This window comes from Brachyhypopomus gauderio, chromosome 3 (assembly GCF_052324685.1).
Source record: "Brachyhypopomus gauderio isolate BG-103 chromosome 3, BGAUD_0.2, whole genome shotgun sequence".
NCBI lineage: Eukaryota > Metazoa > Chordata > Actinopteri > Gymnotiformes > Hypopomidae > Brachyhypopomus > Brachyhypopomus gauderio.
Window position 1 is genome coordinate 14,394,098 of NC_135213.1, and position 26,273 is coordinate 14,420,370.

At 47.2% G+C, this 26,273-nt stretch overlaps 1 protein-coding gene across 15 annotated transcripts in view; it reads left to right on the top strand.

Moving 5' to 3' along the window:
• nrxn1a (neurexin 1a) overlaps nt 1-26,273 on the top strand; it is a 127,945-nt gene that overhangs the window by 78,278 nt on the left and 23,394 nt on the right. For all 15 annotated transcript variants that reach the window (XM_076999677.1, XM_076999673.1, XM_076999678.1 and 12 more), the window contains 6 exons: nt 1,307-1,429; nt 1,801-2,182; nt 2,293-2,483; nt 2,794-2,967; nt 4,748-4,867; nt 18,579-18,760. In XM_076999677.1, the coding sequence (XP_076855792.1) occupies nt 1,307-1,429; nt 1,801-2,182; nt 2,293-2,483; nt 2,794-2,967; nt 4,748-4,867; nt 18,579-18,760 (1,172 nt within the window). The remainder of the gene's footprint in view (nt 1-1,306; nt 1,430-1,800; nt 2,183-2,292; nt 2,484-2,793; nt 2,968-4,747; nt 4,868-18,578; nt 18,761-26,273) is intronic.

The window sequence follows — 26,273 nt, forward strand, 5'->3', positions numbered from 1 at the left end:
TGGCAACAAGAGACACAGAAGAAGCTATTGGTCCCTTCTTATCTCTAATGAGTGTAGTGTGGCCAAACACACCTGTTTACTTCCCACATGGTCTTACTAGCCCACATGCACCACTGCATTAATGAGGCGGATGCCTGTAGTAGCCCAAGACCTTCCCTTCACCCTCAGTCAGCACAAATGGGGCAGAATCATTTATGTTCTTACAGCACTTCATGTTTATCACATTATGCTCCTCCCTAGCTTCTCCCTTCCTGTCCTTACAAAGGTAGACTGTAGAGCACAGCTATTCCTCTAGGGGGCACTGTGGGGCACCTCAAAATGTAAGGACTTTTGTGCTGTTTTCCCATGAGCTGACTCATGGCCACCTGATCTGGATTCGTAGTAAGTGTGAGCATGGCGGGATGGGAAAATCGATAGCAAGCCTGCCAGTTCTTTTAATGGCGCCTCTTCTTCACCTGTTATCAAGCGAGATGTGCTCCAAAGTGCCTCTGACAGTTACACCGCGGCCCCTTCGCCTTCCAGCCCGGTAATGGCCAGAGAGCACAGCCCATGGAGCTCGCAGTGTGGCCGGTAGCCTGGCGTCTAGCTGCCCAGGTGCACTGGATGTGGGACTGGCTGTACAAGCGAGAAATTGCCTTCTCAAATGGAGTTTACAGTCCGCGGACTCTAAATGTGCTTCCTAAAACACTTGGGGGCTGGGGGGGTGAGATGAATATGCATTGAGCAGATACTGGGCAGCTCTCCTGTGGGGCGGGGTAGGGGGGGAACAGGGATAAGCCTTGTTGCATGGCTCCATCTAGTGGCTAAAACGTGACACCTCGCTCTGGAGGACTAGGGCTTTTGATCATACCGGTTAGTGCCAGGGCCAGCTGCTATGGGATTGTGATGTCAAGATGCAAGATTTGGGTTTGTGCTGAAGACTGTCTAATCTAGACTGGACTGAAGACAATGCACAGCACACAAACAGAAAGTGGTTGTAGACAAGACAGTAAGGGCCTTTCACTCCAGCACTGGCTGAGATAAAACTGTGGCGTGAATGTGGTGGGACAGAGACAAGGAGTAATTGAGTGGTCAGGCACTTCACTTTACGCTGTCTCCTCTCCTCTTTTCTTCTCTCCCACTATCTCTCGCTCTTTCTGTTTCTCTCTCACCTCTGTCTTTCTCTCTCTCTCTCTCTCTCTCTCTCTCTCTCTCTCTCTCTCTCTCTCTCTCTCTGTTTCATGAGTTACAGCTCTTTCCATTACCCACATCCCACTGTCTGTCCTTCTCTGCCATGTTGTAACGGATATGTGGGACTATGTTGTAGGTAAAGGCCCAGAGACCATCTTTGTGGGCCAGAACCTGAATGATAATGAATGGCACACAGTCCGTGTGGTCAGAAGAGGGAAAAGCCTGACATTAATGGTGGATGATTTACAGCCCTCAGAAGGTACACCTCACACACACACACACACACACACACACACACACACACACACACACAGTGACAGTCATCCTATGGTGAAGGGATGGATTTTTACAGCTAATGCAGTATAATAATTTTTATCAAACAAAAATTATTATACTGCATTAGCTGTAATGTATGTAAGGGCTGAGTATAGGACAGGTCCCCTATGGTTCATGTTTGTTGGTACACTAGATGAAAATGTCCCCTCTGTCTAACAACAATCACTTACAACACTCACTTCTGGGATGCTCCCCTCAATCATATAGATTTTACAAAAATCATGTAACTTGGTGTTAATTTTTCAAAAAACCTCACCCTCATCTAAACCTGATTTGATCGGTCTCCTCCTGAAGGTCAAATCACAGGTGACCACACACAGCTAGAGTTCCACAACATTGAGACGGGCATCGTCACGGAGAAGCTCTACATGCCCGCCGTGCCCTCCAACTTCATCGGGCACCTGCAGGGTCTGTCCTTCAATGGCATGTCCTACATTGACTTGTGTAAGAACGGGGACATTGACTACTGCGAGCTCAACGCCATGATCGGCTACAAAAGCATAGTGGCCGACCCCGTGACCTTCAAGTCTCGCTCCAGTTACGTGACCCTGCCGACCTTGCAGGCCTACTACTCCATGCACCTGTTCCTCCAGTTCAAGACCACCTCCCCCGATGGCCTGATCCTCTACAACCGGGGAGACGGCAATGATTTCATAGTGGTGGAGCTGGTCAAAGGGTGAGAGCCACATCCATCCTTGCTGATGAAGGACGCGGTGTGCATGCTCTGCGAGATGCAGACTGGGCGTGTGGGTGTTGAGTGGTGTGTTGTTCTTCACCTGGTCACAGATACCTGCACTACGTCTCCGACCTGGGAAACGGCGCCCACCTCATCAAAGGCAATTCCAACACGCCCCTCAATGACAACCACTGGCACAACGTGATCATCTCACGGGACACCAACAACCTGCACACGGTGAAGATAGACACCAAGATCACCACCCAGACCACCATGGGGGCGAAGAACCTCGACCTGAAGGGTAATGTCACCAGATGATTTCACCTGTCGTCTCAAGCAGCAGCACTCTCCTGGTTTTACTGCATCTTCAGTGTAGTTTTTGAACACAGCATTTTACTGTCTGTAATTCATTTGCTCACACCATTGTTTTCACACTTTATGCAGTATATAACCTATCCACTAGAGGGCTGTATAGCCATGTCTTTATAGTGCTGGCAAGTCCTTGTTTAGATAGATTTCTCTCTCTCTCTCTCTCTTTCTCTCCATCTCTTTTTCCCTTCACTCCAAAATAAATATCTATCAATCTAAAACCACCATTCTGCCCTCCCTAGGTGACCTATATGTGGGAGGTGTGGCTAAGGAGATGTATAAGGACCTGCCTAAGCTGGTACACTCCAAGGAGGGCTTCCAGGGTTGCTTGGCGTCTGTGGACCTGAACGGCCGCTTGCCGGACCTGCTGTCGGACGCGCTGACCACCGCTGGCCAGGTGGAGAGGGGCTGTGAAGGTAAGCGGAGTGGAGGAAGGGGTGGGGGTGCTTCTGCTCACCTTTTCTGTACATCCTGGGCCCGTGCTCCTGCTTCACCCACTTCCTGATTCTGTTTTCTCTCCTCATCACTTTCTGGTCCAGGAGGCTCATAGCCTTGACTCCCATTCTGTGGTTGCATCTTCCTGCTTCCTGTTCTACTGACTCTTAGCCCCACCCCCAAGGCCTGATGTCATTTCTGCGTTATGTGTTATTTTCTTTCTCCATTTCACCACTAACTTCCTTGACCTTTACTGATCGTTTTTTTTTTTTTGTAATCATCGACATTTCAGCACTTTTACTAACATCGTGTATGTTTTGCTTTTCTTGTTTGGCTGACAAAAGTTTCATTGATGAAAGCTGACTGACAAGGTAGACAGATATCTGGTTAACCCAACCCTCCCCCAACCCCCTTCTAGCAGAATGTCAATCCTCACTCTGATCTAGCTGCCGCTGGACATGCAGTCTCATAGTAAATACAAGAACCACTTATTTAAATCTTGTATTTATAGTCTCAGAGTGAGTGTCTCATGTCGCATTCCTGTATCAGATCTGTTAAGAGTGTTCCGGGTCAGATCCCAGTGTCAGATCCCAGTGTCAGATCTGTTAAGAGAGTCCCGTGTCAGATCCCAGTGTCAGATCCCAGTGTCAGATCCCAGTGTCAGATCTGTTAAGAGAGTCCCGTGTCAGATCCCAGTGTCAGATCTGTTAAGAGAGTCTCGTGTCAGATCCCAGTATCAGATCTGTTAAGAGAGTCCCGTGTCAGATCCCAGTATCAGATCTGTTAAGAGAGTCCCGTGTCAGATCCCAGTATCAGATCTGTTAAGAGTGTCCCGTGTCAGATCCCAGTATCAGATCTGTTAAGAGAGTCCCAACAGGAAGAGAAGTGGCTGTGTAGGCAGGATTGGGCCGGCCCACCTCACTGTTGCCCCGCCCTGCTGCCCCGCCCTGCTGCCCCGCCCCCAGACACCCCAGCAGGGGCTGTAATTCTCCTCCAACTCCAACTGGGCAGCAGTGATCTTCCTCATGTACCTCACAGTCTTCATCACAGCTGAGCCCTCTTATTAGTGCAGTTATTGGCCAAGTGCTATTAACTTTAAAGCTTCAGCTAGCAGCTAGTTTTATTTAGATCACAATTTATAGTGCAGTAGTCCATGTAATTATTAGACAATTAAGTCTTACAATATCTTTGTCTGAATGTAGGCCAGCTCTATTCTAAGTTAAGAAGGGCCATGGTAATAATATACATAGGAAAAGATGTTAATCAGTAACCATTTAATATAGCAATGATCACCCAGAAGTGTTAATTAATAGTATAAACATCACAACTGTGATAACAGTTTATTTAATTACATTTCCATTTATATTTTCATTTTAAGAATTGGCAATGTTAATTGGTAATATTCTAATATTCAGACTCTATTCTAATATTCAACTTTTTTAATAACACTTTTCTTTGTATGTCTTCCTGCTCATCTTAATACTATTCCACTCCATAATTCTTCATACCTTAGTTTTATTCTAATAACCAACTATAACCCCAGCACTGTAGCTAATAGATAATATAACGGTAAATGAAAAGCATTCTCACATTGGCACTGAAGCTGATATCACTGATTCCATATGGGAGTTCCTCTTACAACAATAATGACTTACTGCTGTGCTTCTTTCTGCACCCATAGGCTTAAACAGCCCTTTCTCTGTCTCCCTCCATCTCTCCATCCCTCCCCCCTTCCCCCTCCCTCGTTCTCCCTGTGCACAGGGCCCAGCACTACGTGTCAGGAAGACTCCTGCTCCAATCAGGGCGTGTGTCTCCAGCAGTGGGAGGGCTTTACCTGTGACTGCAGTATGACATCGTTCGGCGGGCCTCTCTGCAACGACGGTGAGTGTTGCTCCGTGCTTCTGTATCAGCCATCGGGATTAGTTGTTATGCAAGAGACCTGCTATACCCCTCCACCTGCACGGGTGCTTAATTAAAGCCCGCCGGGCAGAAAACGTCTGTACTTTTAAACCTCACACAAATGTTCTCAAGCTGGGAGGAAACATCTACTGAAGAAAACATGCATACATGTAATTATTAAATCCACGTACATATTAAAAGGATGCTGGCACTTGCACTCTCTGTTTTTACTGGAAGTCAGATGGACATGAGATGGACATGGAGTGTGTCGTTGCAAAGTCACAAAACTCTCACTGAAGGAGAGTGATGTCGTGGGCTGTGCTTTCCTTTGAAACTGGAATGTCCTTTCATTCTGCCCGCTGACATCACTTACACCCATTACAGCTGCGGGTCAACACATGCTGCATGTGCAGTTTCATATTAAATATTATTCTGTTCCCTCTGCTTCACCACTAGGGGGCATGATAGGGCTGTGTTGAACCAGTAGTCTAAAGAGTGGCACAAGTTTATAGAATCATATTGTAACACTCTGTCTTGAACTCAGAAGTTACTTTAAATGTTCAGAGGGTGAACTGGTGGGTATAATTCAGTAATCATTGAAAACACACACATCAAACAGTGCCTGGCACAGAAAAATAGGACTAAAAACCCACAGTGTTCTCTGCCAGTTCCTTGATGAATCCCCATAAGATCCATAGTAATACAACTTCAAGGACAGAGATGAAGAGAAATAGGAAGGAAAAATGGAGGATTACATTCTTTTGACTGTCAGCAAATCACCAAACAGGTCTGTGTGTGTGCACATAACATCCTCTCCTGAGAAATAAGTCATGAAGAGAAATAAGGCTGCTCTCTTGTGGCAGGTACTCCAGGTAAGTCTATCTACATTTGTGCCGGTGTTAATCCTTGGAACACAGGCAGCGTGCAGGGCCCCACATGTGGTCCCCCCCCCCCCCCTCGCGCACCGCTGGGGGACGGGCACAATATGTCTCACTCCACTGCAGTAGAAAATGTCTCTATAATGAGACAGCTTCTCTCTGGTATAACAAATTACATTACTCATTTCAGGGTTGTGTGTGTGTGTGTGTGTGTGTGTGTGTGTGTGTGTGTGTGTGTGTGTGTACGTGGGTGTGACCATGTTTGTGATACTGCACTGTCCTCACAAAATAGAGGGCTCTTACTCCCGCATGCAAATTTTCCGGAGGGTCGTGCTCGTGTTTGTTGAAAGTGCTGACTGCCAGAAAGCTCCAGCAGGTCCAGGTTTATGGAGCAGCTCTGATCCGGCCCAAGGCCCAGCTCAGCTGATCCACACCGTGGGCCACACTGATAAGAGGCTGCCTTGGCTCTTGGAAGCTATACAGTCCAGCTTGTCTCGAGTTCCCTGTGCCTCTGTCTACAATGGGAAAGAGAGGAGTTCACTTGCAGTGTTTAATCAAGCTGACCTCCCTCCATCCGCCTGCCCCCCCAGTGAGCTGTTCTCTCTCACTCTCTCTGTCCTTGACTCGCATATGGTCAGAACAAAGGACCCATTGCTGTAAAACAGTATGAACAGATGTGGAATCATTCTTTTAAACACACAGGACTGAGTCATCACACACAGACACATGCACGTAATGCATTCACACACACAGATACACACACACATACACACACACACACCTTTTTCTAACTGCCAGATTCGTTTGTCTCACACTTACTGTCACATTCACACTGAACAGAACACACATTAAGCAGTCATTCATGCCCCTAAGCCCAAGGATTTGTCATTGAAGCATGGAAGCATAGAGAAGTGTCTGACTCATTCTGTCCATCCTACTCTGCTATTGGCTGCAGATTGTGTGTGTGTGTGTGTGTGTGTGTGTGTGTGTGTGTGTGTGTGTGTGTGTGTGTGAGCCCTTTGTTGCTGTCATGTGGATTAGCTACATGAGCTTCATGCTCTGAGAAAGATTGGCACATTGACAGGACTCAAGCGTGCATACACACAAATGCTTATACACAGCACATGCACATCAGCTCTTCCAGGTATACAGATCCCACCTGCAGCCTGGCTAAGCTGGGGAGAGAGAGAGAGAGAGAGAGAGAGAGAGAGAGAGAGAGAGAGAGAGAGGGAGAGAGAGAGATGGAGAGAGAGAGGGAGAGAGAGAGAGGGAGAGGGAGAGAGAGAGAGAGAGAGAGAGGAGAGAGAGAGAGAGAGAGAGAGAGAGAGAGAGAGAGAGAGAGAGAGGGAGAGAGAGAGAGAGAGAGGGAGAGAGAGAGAGAGAGAGAGAGAGAGGAGAGAGAGAGAGAGAGAGAGAGGGAGAGAGAGAGGGAGAGAGAGAGAGAGAGAGAGAGAGAGGGAGAGAGAGAGGGAGAGAGAAGGAGTCAGGCCAGAGGCAGAGGGAGAGAGAGAGAGAGAGAGAGAGAGAGAGAGAGAGAGAGAGAGAGGGAGAGAGAGAAGGAGACAGGCCAGAGGGAGAGGGAGAGAGAGAGAGGGAGAGAGAGAAGGAGACAGGCCAGAGGGAGAGGGGAGAGAGAGAGAGGGAGAGAGAGAGGGAGAGAGAGAAGGAGACAGGCCAGAGGGAGAGGGAGAGAGAGAGAGAGAGAGAGAGAAGGAGACAGGCCAGAGGGAGAGAGAGAGGGAGAGAGAGAAGGAGACAGGCCAGAGGGAGAGGGAGAGAGAGAGAGAGAGAGAGAGAAGGAGACAGGCCAGAGGGAGAGAGAGAGGGAGAGAGAAAAGGAGACAGGCCAGAGGGAGAGGGAGAGAGAGAAGGAGACAGGCCAGAGGGAGAGGGAGAGAGAGAAGGAGACAGGCCAGAGGGAGAGGGAGAGAGAGAAGGAGACAGGCCAGAGGGAGAGGGAGAGAGAGAAGGAGACAGGCCAGAGGGAGAGAGAGAGGGAGAGAGAGAGGGAGAGAGAGAAGGAGACAGGCCAGAGGGAGAGAGCCACAGCCCAGCCACAGTGATGCTGTGTGGACCTTGGATGTGTGCAGCCCACCCATGTGCACATTAATGCACAGCTGCGTGTCAGATGGAAGTAATATCCTCTCTCCCCACTCCCGCTGCGCCTCTCCCTGCTGGAGCGCCAGAGAGCTCCGCCGGTGCCCGGGGGCAATGCCGAGTGTCTGGGACGAGCGTGCACGTGCACGTGAGCGCCCCTCAGATGGGACATGAGACCAGAGACCCGCTCACAAAGTCCTCCTCTCCACGGGAGGCTGTCCTTACCCCTCCTCCACACGCAAACTGTTCACTCGCTGCTGTGCGAACTTCCCAAATATGAAATCACGTCAATCTGCTCCTTATCACTTCCATCGAGGCACACTCACTCACACACACACATACACACACCACACACACACACACTCATTCGCACGCACACACACACGCGCCCTGTACACCCTCGCAGCAGACCCGCGCAGTGAAGCAGCACTTTGATTTCTCGGGGTTATCGCAGAACACTGTTGAATATTGTAATTAACGGAGGAGGAGTGATGAGCCCAGGCCACAGTGCAGCCTGTGAGCTGATTGGCTATGCATAAGTACAATTAAAAAGACCCAGATAAGGGCCCAATACATTGTGCAGTGATAAAAAAAAATGGCCAGTTGACATGGAAATTCGGATAGATAACTTGTTCCCGGTAAGAGAAATTAAATCTGATATGTTTGTGCTGTTCACTGGCAAAAAAGCCGCAGCTCTCTGTCCCCTCTCAAATGAAGCATCCTTTCTACAAAGCTGTGCATCATTTTTAATTAGGTGCCCACTATCTGCAATCTCATTTTTAATAAAAAAAAGTCAATATTTCCCAGTTAGCTGTGAAGTGGGGCTGCTAGGGAGGGGGCAGTTCTCGCTGCCGCACACCTCCCTGAAATCACTGGCCATATGGAGAGTTCGGGAAATGGTGGGGGGAGAGGGGAGAGAGGCAAAAACCTAAGCAGCTTAGAAAAGCTTTGCCCCTCGTTGGAGGGGGACCTCTTAAAAAGGACCTAGCGCAAACATCCAGCTGCATCACAAAAGACCATTATTAAATGCAACACACTGTAGGACCCCAATAGAGGGAAACGATTCTTTGCGTCAGTGCTCAAGAAAATTGAAAGGGACAGGCAGATCCACCCAAAGAGTCCCCCACTGTTTGAATTGCTTCAAAATGCTGCAGACAAGTGCTTGTGTTTAAACATGCTCTACTTCCTTTCAATCAGCTTTTGAGGTCATCTGAAATGGAGTGATTTGGAACATGTGACTGAGTGTCCAAATAGATATGTGCTTTGAATGCGAGGCAAACTCTTGCCACTAGGTGGCGATCTTGTAAGCAGCACAGAAATATTTCTGGTTTTCTCTCTCTCTCTCTCTCTCTCTCTCTCTCTCTCTCTCTCTCTCTCTCTCTCTCTCTCTCTCTGAAATGGCTGTTTCACAGGAGAAAATTAGGTTCTGAATGCAGCACATTTGTTCCTGTGTGGATTCTTAATCCGCGTGCTGCTAAAGCTGCAACATTGTGCATTATTCTGTCCCAAAGGCAAACGAAGGCCTCTAAACGCAGCTGTTTGATTTCCTCTGAAGTTTTAGGGTGTTTCTCAAGCCCCAGGCAATGTTGATCTGATAGGTCCGCTTTGTCAGTTATAATTATTCAGTGCTAACGATCCTCAGTGCGGAGAGAGAGTATGTCATGTGCAGGAAGAAATGCCATGACTTACATTTCCAGCATTTCTGTGCACTTAAACTACAGGATTTATCAGTTTGCACTCTATACACATATGATAATGTGCCATATTTATGCAGTTCTCTCACTGCAGAGGTTGAGACTTATAATCTCTGAAAATGGTTTCAGTAGTTTTGTGTCATTTGATCATTTTTCCCTATTGGTTGAAGGGTCTTTTCTTTCTTAATTTTTGGTGAAAGTCTACAGTAAATAAAAGCATTTTTTCATTCAAAAGAATACCAATTGGTATTCCTTTTTCAGCTTGTGTTTATGCAGTACTTTCCTGTATTCCTGCAACGCTTCCCCTAAGGCAAAGCCACTGTTTCTATCCTGCTGACTTTGGCTTGGCCTTGTCCAAGGTGCTGAACTTCAACACAGTGACGACGCTTCTGGCACTGTCCATGGTGCTGAATTTCACCGCTGTCTATGTTCTTCCCAGCATGGTGATTCCGAGAGGAGTACAGTGAGCAAAGGAGTTTGTGGAGGCTGACTGTTTCTCTTTGCTTTCTTTGGAAAGATGACTGACTTACTTCATTCTCTCATTAAGTCTCGGCTGAGCTGCACCTGCCTCCTGAACCACACCCCTCCATCACCTCTTTCTCCCCACCAGAGAGCATGAGAGAATGAGACACGGAGGGGAGGGAGGATGGACAAGAAGAGAGACACACTTGCACAGCCGTACACTCATTCCACGACAGAGGGGGAGGGAAAGGGAGAGAAAGAGAGAGAGACAGAAAGAGGAGAGAAGGAGAGAAAGGAGGGAGAGAGAGAGAAAAGGGAGAGAGAAGGAGGAGGGGGAGTCAAACCCAAGCGAGCACTATCGTTCTCTTTCTCTCCTTTCTCTCTCCACTCATTCAGTGGGACTGGCTGGCTAGGCTCACACAGAAGAGGCTGCTCTCCCCTAAAGAGACTGAAGCGAGATAAGAGGAGACAAAGGCGAGCAAAGAGAGCAGGGGAGAAGGAATTTTGCTCAATACGTCTTATCACCACTCTGCTCCCTGCGCCTTCGTCCTTGCTTACGCACTCACACGCGCACGTCGACCACTCTTTCTGCACTGCCTGCTTGCCCAGGGACTGGCACAGAGCCACGCTGTGTTTTCCCTCCACACTTATGTATTTTTTCCCTCTCCGATTTCTCATCACCCGCTTTTTTTTGTGACGTATCAGCTAACGTTTCCTCCGAGAGGCGGCGGAGTTGCAGGCAGCAGCCGCCGGTGTGTGCGTGTGGAGGTGTGAGCGCGCGCGTGTGTGTGTGCGTGTGTGTGTGTGATTTGGGGAGGTTGAGGGGCACTCTGGATGGAGTTAAGCACCACAGCAGCGAGCTGGTCCTGTTGGTGCCGAGCTTCCTGCTAGGCTCCTCGCTCCTCCCTCGGGCTGGGGGGATGCAGCCAGCTCTGTGGAATACAGAACGGAGCTTTAGAAGAAGCCAGTAAAGTCCGACGCCATCAGCAAGCCTCTGCCATAGACTCCTCCGTTGTGTCCTTCTTCGCCTCACTGGAGTATCGCAGGGGATGTCGACATGTGCACCTTTTCCTTTCGTGAGGGATCACAAGTTTTCCGGAGAACGTTCCACACATTTTTCTGCCTTCTCGTGGTGTGATTTTTTTTCATTAATATTTTTTTTGTAAAAACAAACCTACTTTTTTTCACAGTGCCATTCTTGGAAAATCTTGGAGAACTCTTTGGAAGTTTCCGTTCAGCTGAATTTGATATGCTTCAGGTGTCTCTCTTTGATGACGGCTTGTTCCTCAGCGAGGACAAGCAGCGGGAGTGAGGACATGGATTGCCAGGAGCTCTGAGGATTCTCCACGCTCTCACTCTGTCTGCTCCTGCCTCCTGCGTGTGCTGTGGAAGCATGGCTCTGACCACGTTGTGCCCGGGGCCTGGCAGGGCTGTCCTGGCGTTGAGCTCTACCCTTCTCCTGCTGGCTCTGTGCCCGCTCCTGAGGGGGCCCACGCCGGCCCTGGGTTCAGCTCCGCCTCGCCCCGCGCCTCCCCGCCTCACTCCTCCAGCCGGCGCCGTCCAGACGCCCCACGCCGCCCTGCGTGCGGGCCACGGTGCGTAGAGCTACCAGCGTTCATCCACCACCACCTCACCGCTGTCTCATTCATTCACCTGCATCCCGACGTGAGGAAGGGGGCTGGTGGGGGTGGGGGTGGGGGTGATTATGAAGCAGAGACGCAAATGAGACGTGTGAGAGGTCCTGGTGAGCATTATGCAGATGCGGATGTGCTAGCGAAGGAAGCGCTGACTGCGCTGGGCGCTCCTGTGGCCGTTAGGACGGGAGGAGCTCTGGCAGGAGGGCAGTTTTGGATCCGCATGGACGCGCTTGCCTGGCTTAATGGCCTCGTTTGATTTCTAGCGGCTGGAGAGCCTGCTGACTTTGCTGGAACGCTCCTGCTCCGGCCCTGACCCCGTGCGTTTTACAGGGCGCCTTCCTTAAGAGCTGACACCTGCTGACCGGTGACATGAATTATATTCAAATTACTCTCTTCTCTGTTAGTGTGTCCATGCGCAAGAATGTGTGCGTGTTTGTGTGTATGTGGCTATGTACATAATTGTGTGTGTGTGTGTGTGTGTGTAATGCTGTGAGTAGGGCAAATTGAATGTACTCGGTTCATGAGGGAAAAGGACAGGCTTTTAAGAAGCCATTAGGCCTCAGGGCCCTGTACTGATTTCTGTGCTGTGTCTCTTATTCCTCTTCTCCTTTCAAACTCATTACCTACATATTGCTATTATATGCCATTTGTTAACCCTCACAGGAGCTGGCCAGGGTGTAGAATGAACACCTACTGAACAATCCCTCCAGCTCTCTCTCTCTCTCCAGTCTGTTGTCGAGTGTCTCATTGCAGCTTGCGGTTTAAGACTATCAGGACGATTTCCACGCTGTGTGCAGAGGAGCCTGAGCTGTGAGTCGGTGATGCTCTGGGCTTATATAACGGGACCTAGCTGCCTCTCCCCATTATCCTCACACACTGCACCCTGATAAGAAAGGAAAACACCGTTGAAACCAGTTTGAGAGTCATTTACTATTACATATACTAGAGTCATTATTCAAGCATTTTAAGGGAGAGCCTCTCTCTTTTCTTAATGTTCTTTCTCTCTACTGTGTCTCTCTACTGTGTCTCTTTTCTGTGTCTCTCCCTTTGTGGCTCTCTCCTCATTTGTGTTGTGTGTGTGTGTGTGTGTGTGTGTGTGTGTGTGTGTGTGTGTGTGTGTGTGTGTGTGTGTGTGTGTGTGTTGTGTGTGTGTGTGTGTGTGTGTGTGACACAGCTGGCATCTGTAATGGCTGCGAGTGCTGAGATCACTGAGCTCCTTTGCTCATGAGTGTCACCCCAGGCAAACGGGCAACACACTGCTCACACTCCCTCCCAGCGCCACACACACACACACACACACACACACACATAGAAGTCCCCCCCCCCCATCGTTCCATGTCCAAGTCCTCACCATACTAACCACCCACACAGGAGCTGCCCCCCCTTAGAACACCAGATACACCAGCTGTACCAAATATGCTAAATATATCATCATTTCATTCTTAAGCAGTAGCCAAAATGAAGCATTCTGCACGCCTGTTGGTGCACTTAAACCCAGACTCTCCGCAAGATGCTACATTTCAATTGGCTGCTGTGTGAATGGATCTCCATCTACTATTCCTGTTGCTGCATTGTGCATCATAATGAGCCATGTAAGAGTAGAAGGGTTCATCTTATAAATAACCATTTACAAGCTATTATTCTATGCAAAGCATCGAAGACTGTGGAAGACTGTGTGTATGTGTCTGTGTGTGTGTCTGTGTGTGTGTGTGTGTGTGTGTGTGTGTGTGTCTGTGTGTGTGTGTGTGTGTGTGTGTGTGTGTGTGTGTGTGTGTGCGCGCATATGTGTGTGTGTGTGTGCGCGCGCGTGTGTGTGCGTGTGTGTGTGCGCATATGTATGTGTGTGTGTGTGCACGCGCGTGTGTGTGTGTGTGTGTGTGTGTGTGCGCATATGTATGTGTGTGTGCGCGCGCGTGTGTGTGTGCGCATATGTATGTGTGTGTGTGTGCGCGCGTGTGTGTGCGTGTGTGTGTATGTGTGTGTGTATGCGCGCGTGTGTGTGTGTGTGTGTGTGTGCGTGTGTGTGTATTTCCCTTGACGTGGTAGAAAATGTGCCCTCTTTCTCTCTGTAAAGTGATTAGATGTGAAGTGAGTGTGAAAGAAAGGAGGATCATGCCCAGCCGTTGGTGTGAGCTCCACCCCAGGGCTGTTATCTCTCACCCCATAAAATGAAGGAGATGTCCTGCTCTCTCCTGACCATCTCTCCATCACACATGCAGCTAGGTCTAGGCCAGACATAAAGCTCCAGAGATTATATACAGCTTCCCATAATTACCATGCACCAAATATTACAAGTCGGTGTTCAGTACAGCGAGCAGTGCGCGTTAAATCCTGGATATATGAGATTAACAGCAGCTTCTTCATGTGCAGAGTAGTAAATTGTTTGTTTATACACTCTCTGCCTCTTAATGACTTCTGTGTGTGTGTGTGTGTGTGTGTGTGTGTGTGTGTGTGTGTGTGTGTGTGTGTGTGTGTGTGTGTGTGTGTGTGTGTGTGTTTGTGCATATGTGAGTGTATGCGAGGGTGTGAAAAGCTATAAGTAGACTCTTACTGTCTTCCCAAGGCACAGAGTTTGTGTATAAGAGCTCACAGCTCATCACCAATGCGGAGTGGAGTCAGCTCTCTCTGTCTAGCTGACTCTGAGGGTGGGGGGTGCGGTGTGTGTGGCTATGACTGAAAGAGTGGCAGGGACAGGGAAACATGACGAGCTCCTGTGTTGTGGGGACTTACTCAGAAACACTGCACTCTGTCCCAGAAGGAGCGATGAAGTGAAAAAAAGAACGAGAGAGAGAGAGAGAGATCATTAACTGTGGTGTGTAATCTAAACTCAGTCAGCCCAAAACCCCAGAGAGAATTCTGATCCTGTCACTGTAGCTCACAATCTCAGAGCCCAGAGAGTAGAACCTGACACATGTATACACACACACACACACCTATACCCATAAGCATGTACACCATATTCACCCATATACACATGCGCACGCACACCCATATACAGTATATGCGAAATACACATGCACAAACATGCTCACATATCTACTAAGGAAATACAAAGTGAATATTAGTGCTGAGCGATAGAGACAATCTCGATTTTTAACATGATAAATCTTTGCTCGATACCAACGCAAGCTGGATCACGCTGCACCATCAAACAGCACCATCACTGCTGCACCATCACTACTACACCATCACTACTACACCATTACGCAGCACCATCATGCAGCACCATCACTACAGAACCATCACTACAGCACCATCACTACTGCACCATCATACTGCACCATCACGCTGCACCATTTTGTGAGAACAGCCTTTTTTACTTGGTTTGTTTTTTATACAGAGCATGGCATTAAGATGCTGGATGTGTTCTTCTTTTCTTTCATTTATCGTTTTTTCTTTCCCACTTCTTTGTCTTTTTGCTTGCACTCATTTTTATTTTGTCGTCATCTCTCTCTCACACACACACACACACACACACGCGCGCACACACACACACACACACACACACACACACACACACAGGCCTTCACATGAGCCCTTTGAGGTTTCCATGATTTGAATTCCATGATTGCTTATTATAAATAAATAACTAAGCAGCCAGAGCCAGCAGAGTGTCCACGTGAGGCATGACTGCTGCTGTGGCCCAGGAGCACAGCGCTGCCTTAATTGGCCCTGGAAAGGTCAAGAGTGGAGAACATCCAGAGCCCAGCTCCTGACCACAACCCCCACCGCCCCCCCCCCCCCCCGGCCTGCCGAGGAGAGAAGTGGAGGTGGGCGGTCGGGGGGGTGGGGGTGCTACTCTTGCAGCACTGCCCCGCGTCTCCATGTCAAGTGGGAGGAGTGTAATGAGATCTGGTGGTGCTCTGAGTCTTGCCTGGGCACTATAATGGTCTATAATGCTCGTGGGACTGCTTATTTGGATTAGAACCAGCTTGTCTAAACACATTCAGTTTTAAAAAGTGGTAGTCTATACTGCACCGGTTATAGACGTTCCAATTTTAAATGCATCAATTGAGAAATCTTTAATATGAGTGATTTGGAATTTTTACCTTTTTACATCCGTGGTGGAATGAGCATTTTTTTTCTACACCTCAGCTGGGAGTCGCGGGGCCAGCCAGAGAGCAGGGCGGGGCCCAGATTTACGAGGGGCCGGCTCCCTCTTTCTGCTGATCATAGTGGTTGTGTGCCCCCCCCACCTCACACACACACACGAGCACACACACACACACACTCATTCACACGAAGCTCAGTTTGCCGGTGTTCCGCTCGAGCTGCTGTCTGTAATTACCCAGTTGGTTTGGAGCGCTCTGGTGTCAGTCTGGTAATTTGAGCCACAGTAATTCTCTTTGTAATTGCCTGTTTATTATTGCAGAAGCCTCAGTACTGGAGCAGCCGCATGTTGTGCGCTGGATGTTTAATAAACAAATACAATGTCACAGATGCATATTTCATATAAACAATATAATTGCTTCACAAAACACGTGGAAAACATTGCGCCCACTCTCATCTCACACTGCCGTCTAAACATAGCAGACACACACACACACACACACACACACTCATAAAAACACACACACTCCCACACACCTTGTAATCGATTAGGCATCAGTTTGCTGTGGAACTTGTCGGCTGGATCAGATGTAGTCATCATGTAGGTGAGCTTTTTGCAGCGGCCGGTCGTGTAATTTCAGCAGAGGGGTTTTTTTTCGTTACTCAGGGACAGGACTGATTACCATTGATTTTACATTAAAACGTGTGGTACATGAGTCAATGAAACACGAGGGCGCGTCCAGAGAGGGAACCCTGAGATCCTCCTCCCCGCACCTCAGTCTCCGAGCCCCACAGCAGCAGAACAAAAAGACGCTTCATAATAAATTTTTTGTCCACACATAAAAAGAGACGATGCTTGTGTTGGGATTCCGGAGGGCCAGGTAATATCTGATCCATTAGTGTGCCGCTCCAAGCCCACGGTCCCTTCTCTCTCGCTTTTGTTCTCCATCTCTCTCTCTCTCTTCTTCTCCCTCTCCATCCCTGCGTCTTCCAATTGTCCTTAGTGAAGCGGGAGGGGGGGTGGATGTCCTCTAAACCCAGGCCTCTCGTCACCCAGCCAGCCCAGATGATGGGCCGTGTTTAGGGGGCTAATGATCGGCCCTGTGCCCCGCACCTGCTTCATTTAACCGCACTGGAAAATTGACTTCAGGGAAGATATTTAACCCCCAGCGAGGGCTGAGCAAGCTTCTTACCCACACGTCAAGGAGAAGAGCAAAAACAACTTGGGGCAGGAGAGCGAGAGAAAAACGAGTCCGTCTGCCATTCTGTGGTCGAGGGAAAGAAATAGCTTTGCAAGAGGGGAATTACATTCACAGAGCAGCGAGTCCTGGTGTTTATTGTGTGGACTGGCTGACTGAGTCTGATGTCACCTTTCGTAGTGGCTCAGGTCACGGGGCTGCGTACTGCACCGGGTTCTGTTCCTGCACCGGGTTCTGTTCCTGCACAGGAACGTGTGTTTGTGATTCCCCCATAACTCTCCTACATTAGCTTTGTTCTCCCAGCATCAGTTAGACCCACATATACGTGTGTGTGTGTGTGTGTGTGTGTGTGTGTGTGTGTGTGTGTGTGAGAGAGATCTAGCATCTGAGACCCATTAAAAAGCAAAGTTCAATTCTTCTTTTAAATGAGATGAATTGTGTGTAAGGTTGGTGTTTGCGGTCAATAGTAAACACTGCGAGTGTGTGTCTTCAGCGCGGGTGTGTACGCACGAGCAGAAGAGAGACCCCCGAGGGCGCTTTTTGTCTCAGTGATATGGGCTGAATGCTGACACAGTGTGAATGGGGCTCGTCGAGTGCCACTCTGAACGGGCTGAGCGGAGCCCTTTAAACCAGCCAGCGTGAGAGGGCCAACAAGCGGGGGGCGTGTCAGGGGGGCGGGCTCTAGCGCTTCTCCTCATGGAGGGGGGTGTGTCAGGGGGCGGGGCTCTTGTGCCTCCCTTTTCCTGCTGCAACAGAATCTCTCTGGTGGTCCCTCTCTCTCCATCTCTCTTGTCTCTCTCTTTCTGTTTCTCTTGTCTCCTCTATTGCTCTTTCTCCCTTTTATCACCTTTTCTCCTCCTCCCTCCCCAGCTCTGTCCCCAGTAAATGCACTCACAGTGTTTCTCTGATCCACACTGACTCTCTGAGCCCTGCCTACCTGTGGTACTGTAATTACCTCCATCAGACCAACAGCATGCCACTTACTGTGCAGAAATCCATGTCTGATCTGCATATCTGTGTGTGTGTGTGTGTGTGTGTGTGTGTGTGTGTGTGTGTGTGTGTGTGTGTGTGTGTGTGTGTGTGTGTGTGTGTGTGTGTGTGTGTTTGCAGAGGCATGTGTGTTTGCGAACATCTCCCAGACTAAAGCAATGCAATGCACCACTTAAGAGTCATGGGTCTGGGCTGATTGTTCGGTGTGTTGGTGGTTACAGAGCTGTAATTAGAATCACAGAGCTTCAATCAGTCCGTTGATGCAGGTGGAGAGTGTGTGTGTGTGTGTGTGTGCGTGCGTGCGTGCGTGTGTGTTTGTATGTGTGTGTGTGTCTGTGTGTGTGTGTGTGTGTGTGTGTGTGTGTGTGTGTGTGTGTGTAGGACCACCCCCATGTCTAAGTTCTAGCTCCAGCCATTTAGCACTTGCAAGTGCTCCATCGACATCAGCAGTGTGAGGGTCATGTGAGGGCTGTAATTAAGCCAATCAGGAGACAGCAGGGGCTGACTGACCCACTGATGGATTCATCAAGATACTCCTACACTGCGCCTAATGGGTTGAAAAACACAGACACACACACATACACACTTTTATATCATGCATTAATGCTTTCTCTCTTTCCCTCCTTCTCTCTCTTGGTCTCTCCCCTTTTCTCTCTTTCTCTCCTGCCTTCTCTTTTCTTTCACAGCGGGAACCACATACATCTTTGGGCGGGATGGTGGGCTGATTGTGTACACCTGGCCGCCCAATGACCGTCCGAGCACGCGAGCAGACCGCCTGGCTGTTGGCTTCAGCACCCAGCAGAAGGACGCTGTGCTGGTCAGAGTGGACAGCTCCTCTGGCCTTGGAGATTACCTGCAGCTGCAGATAGTGAGTGGTGAACACACACACACACACACACGTACAATAACAGTGACAAAATCTCATCATATTCACATTCATTAATAATGTAACTACATGAGTTGGAGAAACACAACTTTTTTTTAACCACACGCTACACCCACACACACACACACACACACACACACACACACACACACACACACTCACACACAAACTAATACATGCACAACCATCAGAAAGGCCTGTAGCTGGTTGTTAGGCTTATGGTGATGTTCCAGGTCTCCTCCCACGCGCAGATAGCAGTAGAACATTCCGGAGGCTCGCGCTGCCAGCATGAATAAGAATGATGGGGAGGGGGGGCAGCACACGGTTCCAGCGGGTGCCGCGCTGCCTCGACTTCCCCCCGTGGCCTCCAGCTTCCTCTGGGCAGCACGAGGAGTGTGAGGCGGAGAGGAGAACTACAGGAGGAAATGCTGGATCAGCTGTGGAGAGAATAGGGTTTTTTTTTTCTTTCTTTCTTTCTTGGCCCCCACTGTAATCACAGAGCACTCCTCAGGACAATCAGCACACCCGCTCAGGGGTGACATCGCACAGGCGCTCCTGCTGCCGCCGTAGCAACCCCCACCGCGCAGGCAGGTAACGATCTCTCCAGCTGTGTCCCCGGGCGGCCGGACACGCTAGCTGGCGACCCGCTTCAGCCCGGCTTCGAAGCCCGCACCTGATCCGCTGAGCTCACACGCGAGGTGAACACGACCTGCTGTCTCCCGAACGGGCAGGTCGCCTGCATGAACTGTACAAATAGCAGAGAGTCAGCGTGTTGGTGCGGTGCAGAGATGGTCAGAAATAGCCGCGTGTGTCTGAAATGCCAGTGGCTTTTTGTTTTATTTTGTGCATGTATTGACGTACTAGCGTGATGCTCCATTGACTAGTTCAGATTTTTACTGTGAAATTCTTGGAGAAGGTTCTCTGGTGAGGGACCTGGTATGACTGGCGGTGTGGAGCGAGATGTGTTTGAACATTATAAGTAACGGGAGGTTATGGTAGGTTCCTATTTTAAGAATGTGACTGAAGAAATTGTGGTAGAAGTGCATAAAAATATAAATTGCACTAAAGCTACAGGTACTGATAATAGTCCAGTTAGGTTAAGAGATTCTGCTGAAGTCACTTCCCTAAGCATTAAACATATTATACATTTGTCAATACCATATGGACATTTTCCTACAGTTTTAAGTTATTATACATGTGGATAATAGTAGTAAATTAAAAGAGCCTTGTATCTAATCATCAAACATGATGTAAAAAAAATTATTTGATCATACACTCACCAGCCATTTTATTAGGTACACCGGGTCGGACCCCCTTTTGCCTTCAGAACAGAATAGATTCAACAAGGTACTAGAAACACTCTTCAGAGAGTTGCATCTATATTGACATGATGGCATCACGCAGTTGCTGCAGATTTGTTAGCTACACATCCATGATGCGAATCTCCCGCAAAGATGCTTTTTTATTGGATTGAGATCTGGTGATTGTGGAGGCCATTCGAGTACAGTGAACTCATTGTTGTGTTCAAGAAACCAGTCTGAGATGATTCGCGCTTTATGACATGGCGCATTGTCCTGGTGGAAGTAGCCATCAGAAGATGGGTACACTGTGGTCATAAAGAGATGGACATGGTCAACAACAATACTCAGGTAGGCTGTGGCATTGACATAATGCTCAATTGGTATTAATGGGCCCAAACTGTGCCAGGAAAATATCCCCCACACCATTGCACCACCACCACCAGCCTGAACCGTTGACACAAGGCAGGATGGATCCATGCTTTGATGTTGTTGACGCCAAATTCTGACCCTACCATCCGAATGTCACAGCAGAAATCGAGACTCATCAGACCAGGCAACATTTTTCCAATCTTTTTTGCCCAATTTTGGTGAGCCTGTGCAAATTGTAGCCTCAACAACTATGCCATATTCATGTCACTTAAATCACCTTTCCCCCCATTCTGATCAGTTTGAACTGCAGCAGATCGTCTTGGCCATGTCTACATGCCTAAATGCAGTGAGTTGCTGCCATGTGATTGGCTGATTCGACATTTGTGTTAATGAGCAGTTGGACAGGTGTACCTAATAAGGTTGATGGTGAGTGTATAGATTATATCAGTGGGGAACCGTCAGGGCCCTCTACGCCCTCTCAGAGAGCCTAAATATTCTTAAAACATAAATATATATAATTTATCCAATTTTATTTTATCTACTTACAGTTTGACAATCGACATCTAAACAATTACAAAAATATAAGCAAATAAATTATTCACCCATGTCTATTCAATCTGTGTTGGAAGGTGAGGGGTTAAGTGGAAGCCTGTGAGTCTGTGTCTCCCTTATCAGGACTGTGATGCCCGCTGTTCGTTTACAAAGAGCCTGGCAGTTATAATTCAGCGCAATACCAGTTTCAAATGACAGCAAAATTGACCATCATATCTTCCCTCTTAGTGGGCGGGCTTAACTGTATGATAATTTCCGCCCGCTGTGGCGACGCTAGCTGGCGTTAGCGTACCACCGCTAGCTAGTTTTGATTAATTCCTTTGATGCCCTCGTGCGCGTTGTTTACATATTCCGCTTCCGAGGAACACGGAGCTGTGAACCTTATTTTGTTGGAACCTTATTTTGCTTAAGAAGTTATCTAGTACATATGTTATTGTGTATTACGTTTTTAAAGCTGTACTGTTGTCTCAATTTAAAAAAAATGTTTAATTGCAGTTAATTAGGAGAGGAAACAAGGAAACAAATTTTTTTCAGGGGGGTGGGAGCGGGCCCAGGTATAATGGTCACGGTTCGCTACTGGATTATATATATATTTATTTTATTTATTATTAAAATCAGATTGTAATGTACAAATACGTTTTAGAAAGTCGTATTCTACTGATACATATTTTCTCTCTTTGACTGATTATATTAGGGGTAAGATAGATCAAGAGAATTTGTGTGGGTTGGTAATTTGAGATTTGCAGAAGGCTTTTGACAAAGTTGACCACTGAAAAGTTAAATGTTGAGGGATGTAATGATTTGGCAGTTAAGTGGGTTGCTTCCTACTTCAAAGGACGATATAAAAAAGGTTGATTTAGGGGGTACTTTATCTTTGCCTAGAACTATTAGTTGTGGAGTTCCCCAAGGAAGTTTTTGGGTCCTCTTTAGGTCCCTTTTTATATATTAATGATTTCAAATTTGCATGTTCATATAAGCTACATTTGCATGCAGATTATTCGCAAGTACTCATAAAGTTTTAGAATGCACATGAATTGTTTTAAGGGTTAAGTATGTGGATGTCAGACAGTAGATTATCACTGCTTTTAGAAAAAATTCAATCGATTTCGTTTGTTCAAAGATTCATTAGGTTTTAGTGTGGTGATTGGTGATACAGTTGTAGAAGGTAAGAATATGGGTAATTATTTAGGATGCACATTAGATAATTATTGTATATGTCAAGTGAAGAGCAGGCAGATAGGGTTTAACTAAGATAAACAACAGGTTTGATATCTTCCTAGAAGTTGAACATGTTTGGACAGAATAATGATTATACTGAATGTGACTTTAGTGCAACCATGATGGCATTCAAAAGTACAAATTTATCCAAACAAATTGGTTAATGTTATTTTAAGTCTCCCATTGAGAACACATTTGGAATTGTCTCATTATAAAATGGAAGAGTTGTGTGTAAGGAGTACAAAACTTTACATGGGGTTGTTCCATGGTGTTTGAAAAATTATTTTGTACAGGTGAAAAAAAAATCATAATTATACTATTTGAACCACAAATTAGGTTCCACCTGGTTTTAAAAGTAGAGTGTGTCAGAACTCTATTTTATATGTTGCTGCAACTCTGTGAAATAGGTGGAAAAAATGTATTTTAAAATTATTAATAGTTTTAAAAATACTTAAAAAAAAAAAAAACGGCATGGGTATGGACAGCGGTGTCAATTCCAGGTTCAGAAAGTAAAAGTCCTCACCAGGATTTTGATCAAGCTTGCTAGATTTTCTAATTAGTACAATCCAGGTAACATTAGTGGAATCAACACAATCCAGGAAGCCTGAGCAAAATCCTGGTGAGAACTTTTACTTTTTGAACCTGGAATTGACACCTCTGGGTATGGATAATAATTCGATGGACATGAAAGATGTTTTTAGTAAATGTATTGTAATGTCATGTATGCCATTTTTCATTTGCTGCCCAATATGGGATTTGGTGTTGGGTTTGATGTTGTATGGTGTTGGATATGATGTTGTAGGGTGTTGGGTTTGGTGTTGTATGGTGTTGGGTTTGATGTTGTAGGGTGTTGGATGTGATGTTGTATGGTGTTGGGTTTGGTGTTGTATGGTGTTGGGTTTGGTGTTGTATGGTGTTGGGTTTGGTGTTGTATGCTGTTGGGTGTGGTGTTGTTTGGTGTTGTATGGTGTTGGTTGTGGTGATGTTGGGTGTGGTGTTGTATGGTGTTGGTTGTGGTGATGTTGGGTTTGGTGTTGCATGGTGTTGGTTGTGGTGATGTTGGGTGTGGTGTTTGTATGGTGTTGGTTGTGAAGATGCTGGGTGTGGTGTTGTATGGTGTTGGTTGTGGTGTTGTATAAGAGCACCATGATGGAAATAAGTCTTTTGACCTTTTTATGTTATCTCTGACTGTGTTTTTAAGGCACCACAGGTATGTAATGTAGATATTTCATGTAAAATATGAAATGATTGAGACTATCAAATCATAGATAGCTATTGGAAATTTGAAGAATTGACATTTCCTACAGATCTGAAACACTGAAAAAATAAAATATATAAGAATTTATGGAATGCAGCTTACACACATGTGATATTTGTCATAGATATTTTATTTATTAGCATTATATTATATTTTCTCAGTGAAATTTCAATGTAAGAGCTACTTACCTCTTGGTCTATGCATTTAAAGATCAGTGGTGTAAAAACTATACAATCCATTGTGGAGATGCAGGCTAACATTTGAATGCATGGCATCGTGTCTTAGCCATTATATTTGCTAAGCATATTTCTCTTTTGTTTTGTTTTGTTTTTGGTTCGAGGTGCTGCCTGCTAACCTAGCATAAAGCCATTTGCTAAATGAATCACCAGAGCGTAGGAGGGGAAATTAGCCATACCTGCATCATTAAGTGTGCTCGCAGTATTATTGACATCAGCACAGATGCCCAGAGTCATTTTTTACTGTAATTAACAGGAAAATCCTTTCCCCTCCCTCCTCATTAAGTGTTTCGACACAGACTGGATCCTGGGTGTCACTATTGGCATTTCTGGCAGGGTGCAATGCTAATGTAGCTGTAGGCGCTGATAAAGCTGTCTGAAAGCAAGGAGAATATCACCATCTACCAAGAACCCCTCTGAAAGTGAATTAACTTAGGATCATTGACCATGTTAACGAGGTAGCCCTGATGTCCTGATTTTTCAAACAGACAGTGTCACCCTGTGTTCAGTGATGTGCGTGGCCCTAAACGCTTGTGATTGAGTTAATTTAATATCATCATATCACCATCACTGAAGCATTAGCACTAGACATCCTTCGCTTCCAATTACGTATTCGTTTGCTCTTACAGAGAGATGGAGAAAGAGAGACAAAAAGAACAAGAGATGTAGGAGGGGTAGAGAAGGGAAAGAGAGAGGGGGGGGGGGGGGGGGGGGAGAGTGGAATAAAAAAGCAGATGGAAAAAGTGAGGTGTAAGACAAATGCCCAAAAATAGCTTGAAACAGAAGCCAAAAATAATCATGAAGGACAACAGCATGAAAGAAGCAGAGTGATTAGTAAACACACACACACACACACACACACACACACACACACACACACACACACACACACACACACACTGATTTACTCATCACGTAGGGTTGACAGTGAGGGTAATGATCTATTAAGTGCATCTCTAGCCAGCTGCTCTGACCCAAAGCCAGAAGCTCCATGGTCTTTGTGCTGCACCCAGCTGGACTAGACTGTCAACCAAGAGACGTGGGCCCGGGGAGAAGAGGCCACGGGAGACGTACAGCAGAGGCAGAGAGAGAGGAGAGCCAATGTGATTACCCTGTGGGGTGCAGCCAAACTGTCTGGCACTTGGGCGTCTCCCACAGCCCTTACTGCCAAATATGTGTGAGTGAGTGAGAGAGAGAGAGAGCTATGCATCAGTCTACATGGAGTGGAGATTATGGGTTGTGCTGGACACTGGTCCTTATGAGCCCTGAGAAACAGCAAGAAGAGGTATAAATGAAGAGATATGGAAGGCCCCCAGGCGTGAGAGCGTGAGCGCGTTCTCTCAGACCTGCACCGCCCTGGGCGGCCGTGAAGGGTGCCCAGCAAGCCGGTGCGAGCCAGCCCTCCACCTGCCTGGCTCACAGGTGTAGAGGGGATTACACCACATCACTGCATGCCTGACACGGAACGGAGGAAAGACTTCACATATGGCATCATAACAAATTGCTATAGTAACCTCTGTTCAGCGGAAGAGCAATAAATGTTTGATTTAAAACGTTTCACTGCATGCTAGTTTTTCCTAGTTTGTCTGTATCGTCAGCCGCTGAGGACCAAGCAGACAGATGAGAGTGAAGTAGGATGTAAATATATTTATAATACACGAGGCAGGTGTTCTTTTGTCTACTGTTTAAGGAAAAATGCAGCATTCGATTGCTAATCGATACCTCCCTTGAAGACATACTAAAGAGGAAGGAAAGCCCACACCGTGGCACCGTTGTAATGGAGATGGCTGCATTTACTGTGTTATTTAACAAGTAGCTGGATTAGAGGTGATGCATCAGCCGTGTCTCACTATGGAGGCCTAATGAGAGTTTTGAAGGGGATAATGGTAGAAATAGCAGGAGGCTCAACTTTCAGAATGACTGTGGATTGAAGACAGAGTCTAATAGGAGGAGGCTTTGTTTTGGTAAGATTTCATCTCCGTTTCAACTGTCGCCTCTCTGCTGGCTCTGAGAGGAGAGCAGGAGCCCAGCGCTGCAGAGGGAGAGCGCGTGGTGCCATGACGGAGATGCCGTCTGCTGAGGGAGGTTTTGGGACTGTGGAAGTAGGGGCTGCGCTAACCTCAGAGGGTTTGAGACTGAAACCTGCATCATGGAATCCATGGTCTGGACAGATCTGGAGAGTGAGAGAGAGGGAGAGACGGGGTGTGTGTGTGTGTGTGTGTGTGTGTGTGTGTGTGTGTGTGTGTGTGTGTGTGTGTGTGTGTGTGTGCGTGCGTGCGTGCAATTTCTGTTGACATAGCACAAATGCTAAATTTATGCCTAGACACACACACACACACAGAGCATCCTAAGAGGATTTATCACAACCCCAGAGCCCAGATATTATGGCACATGCATTATGGAGAGTGTCATACATGAATGTGTTATTCTAATATCAACCACTATTCATTTATGAAAGCATGTACTGCTTGTCTTTGTGTTTGGTCCAATTAGGCTCGCTCCCTAGGCATTAGCCTGAGTGTTGTAGAGAGGCTCTTTATGGAAAATGGCTGAGGTTTCAC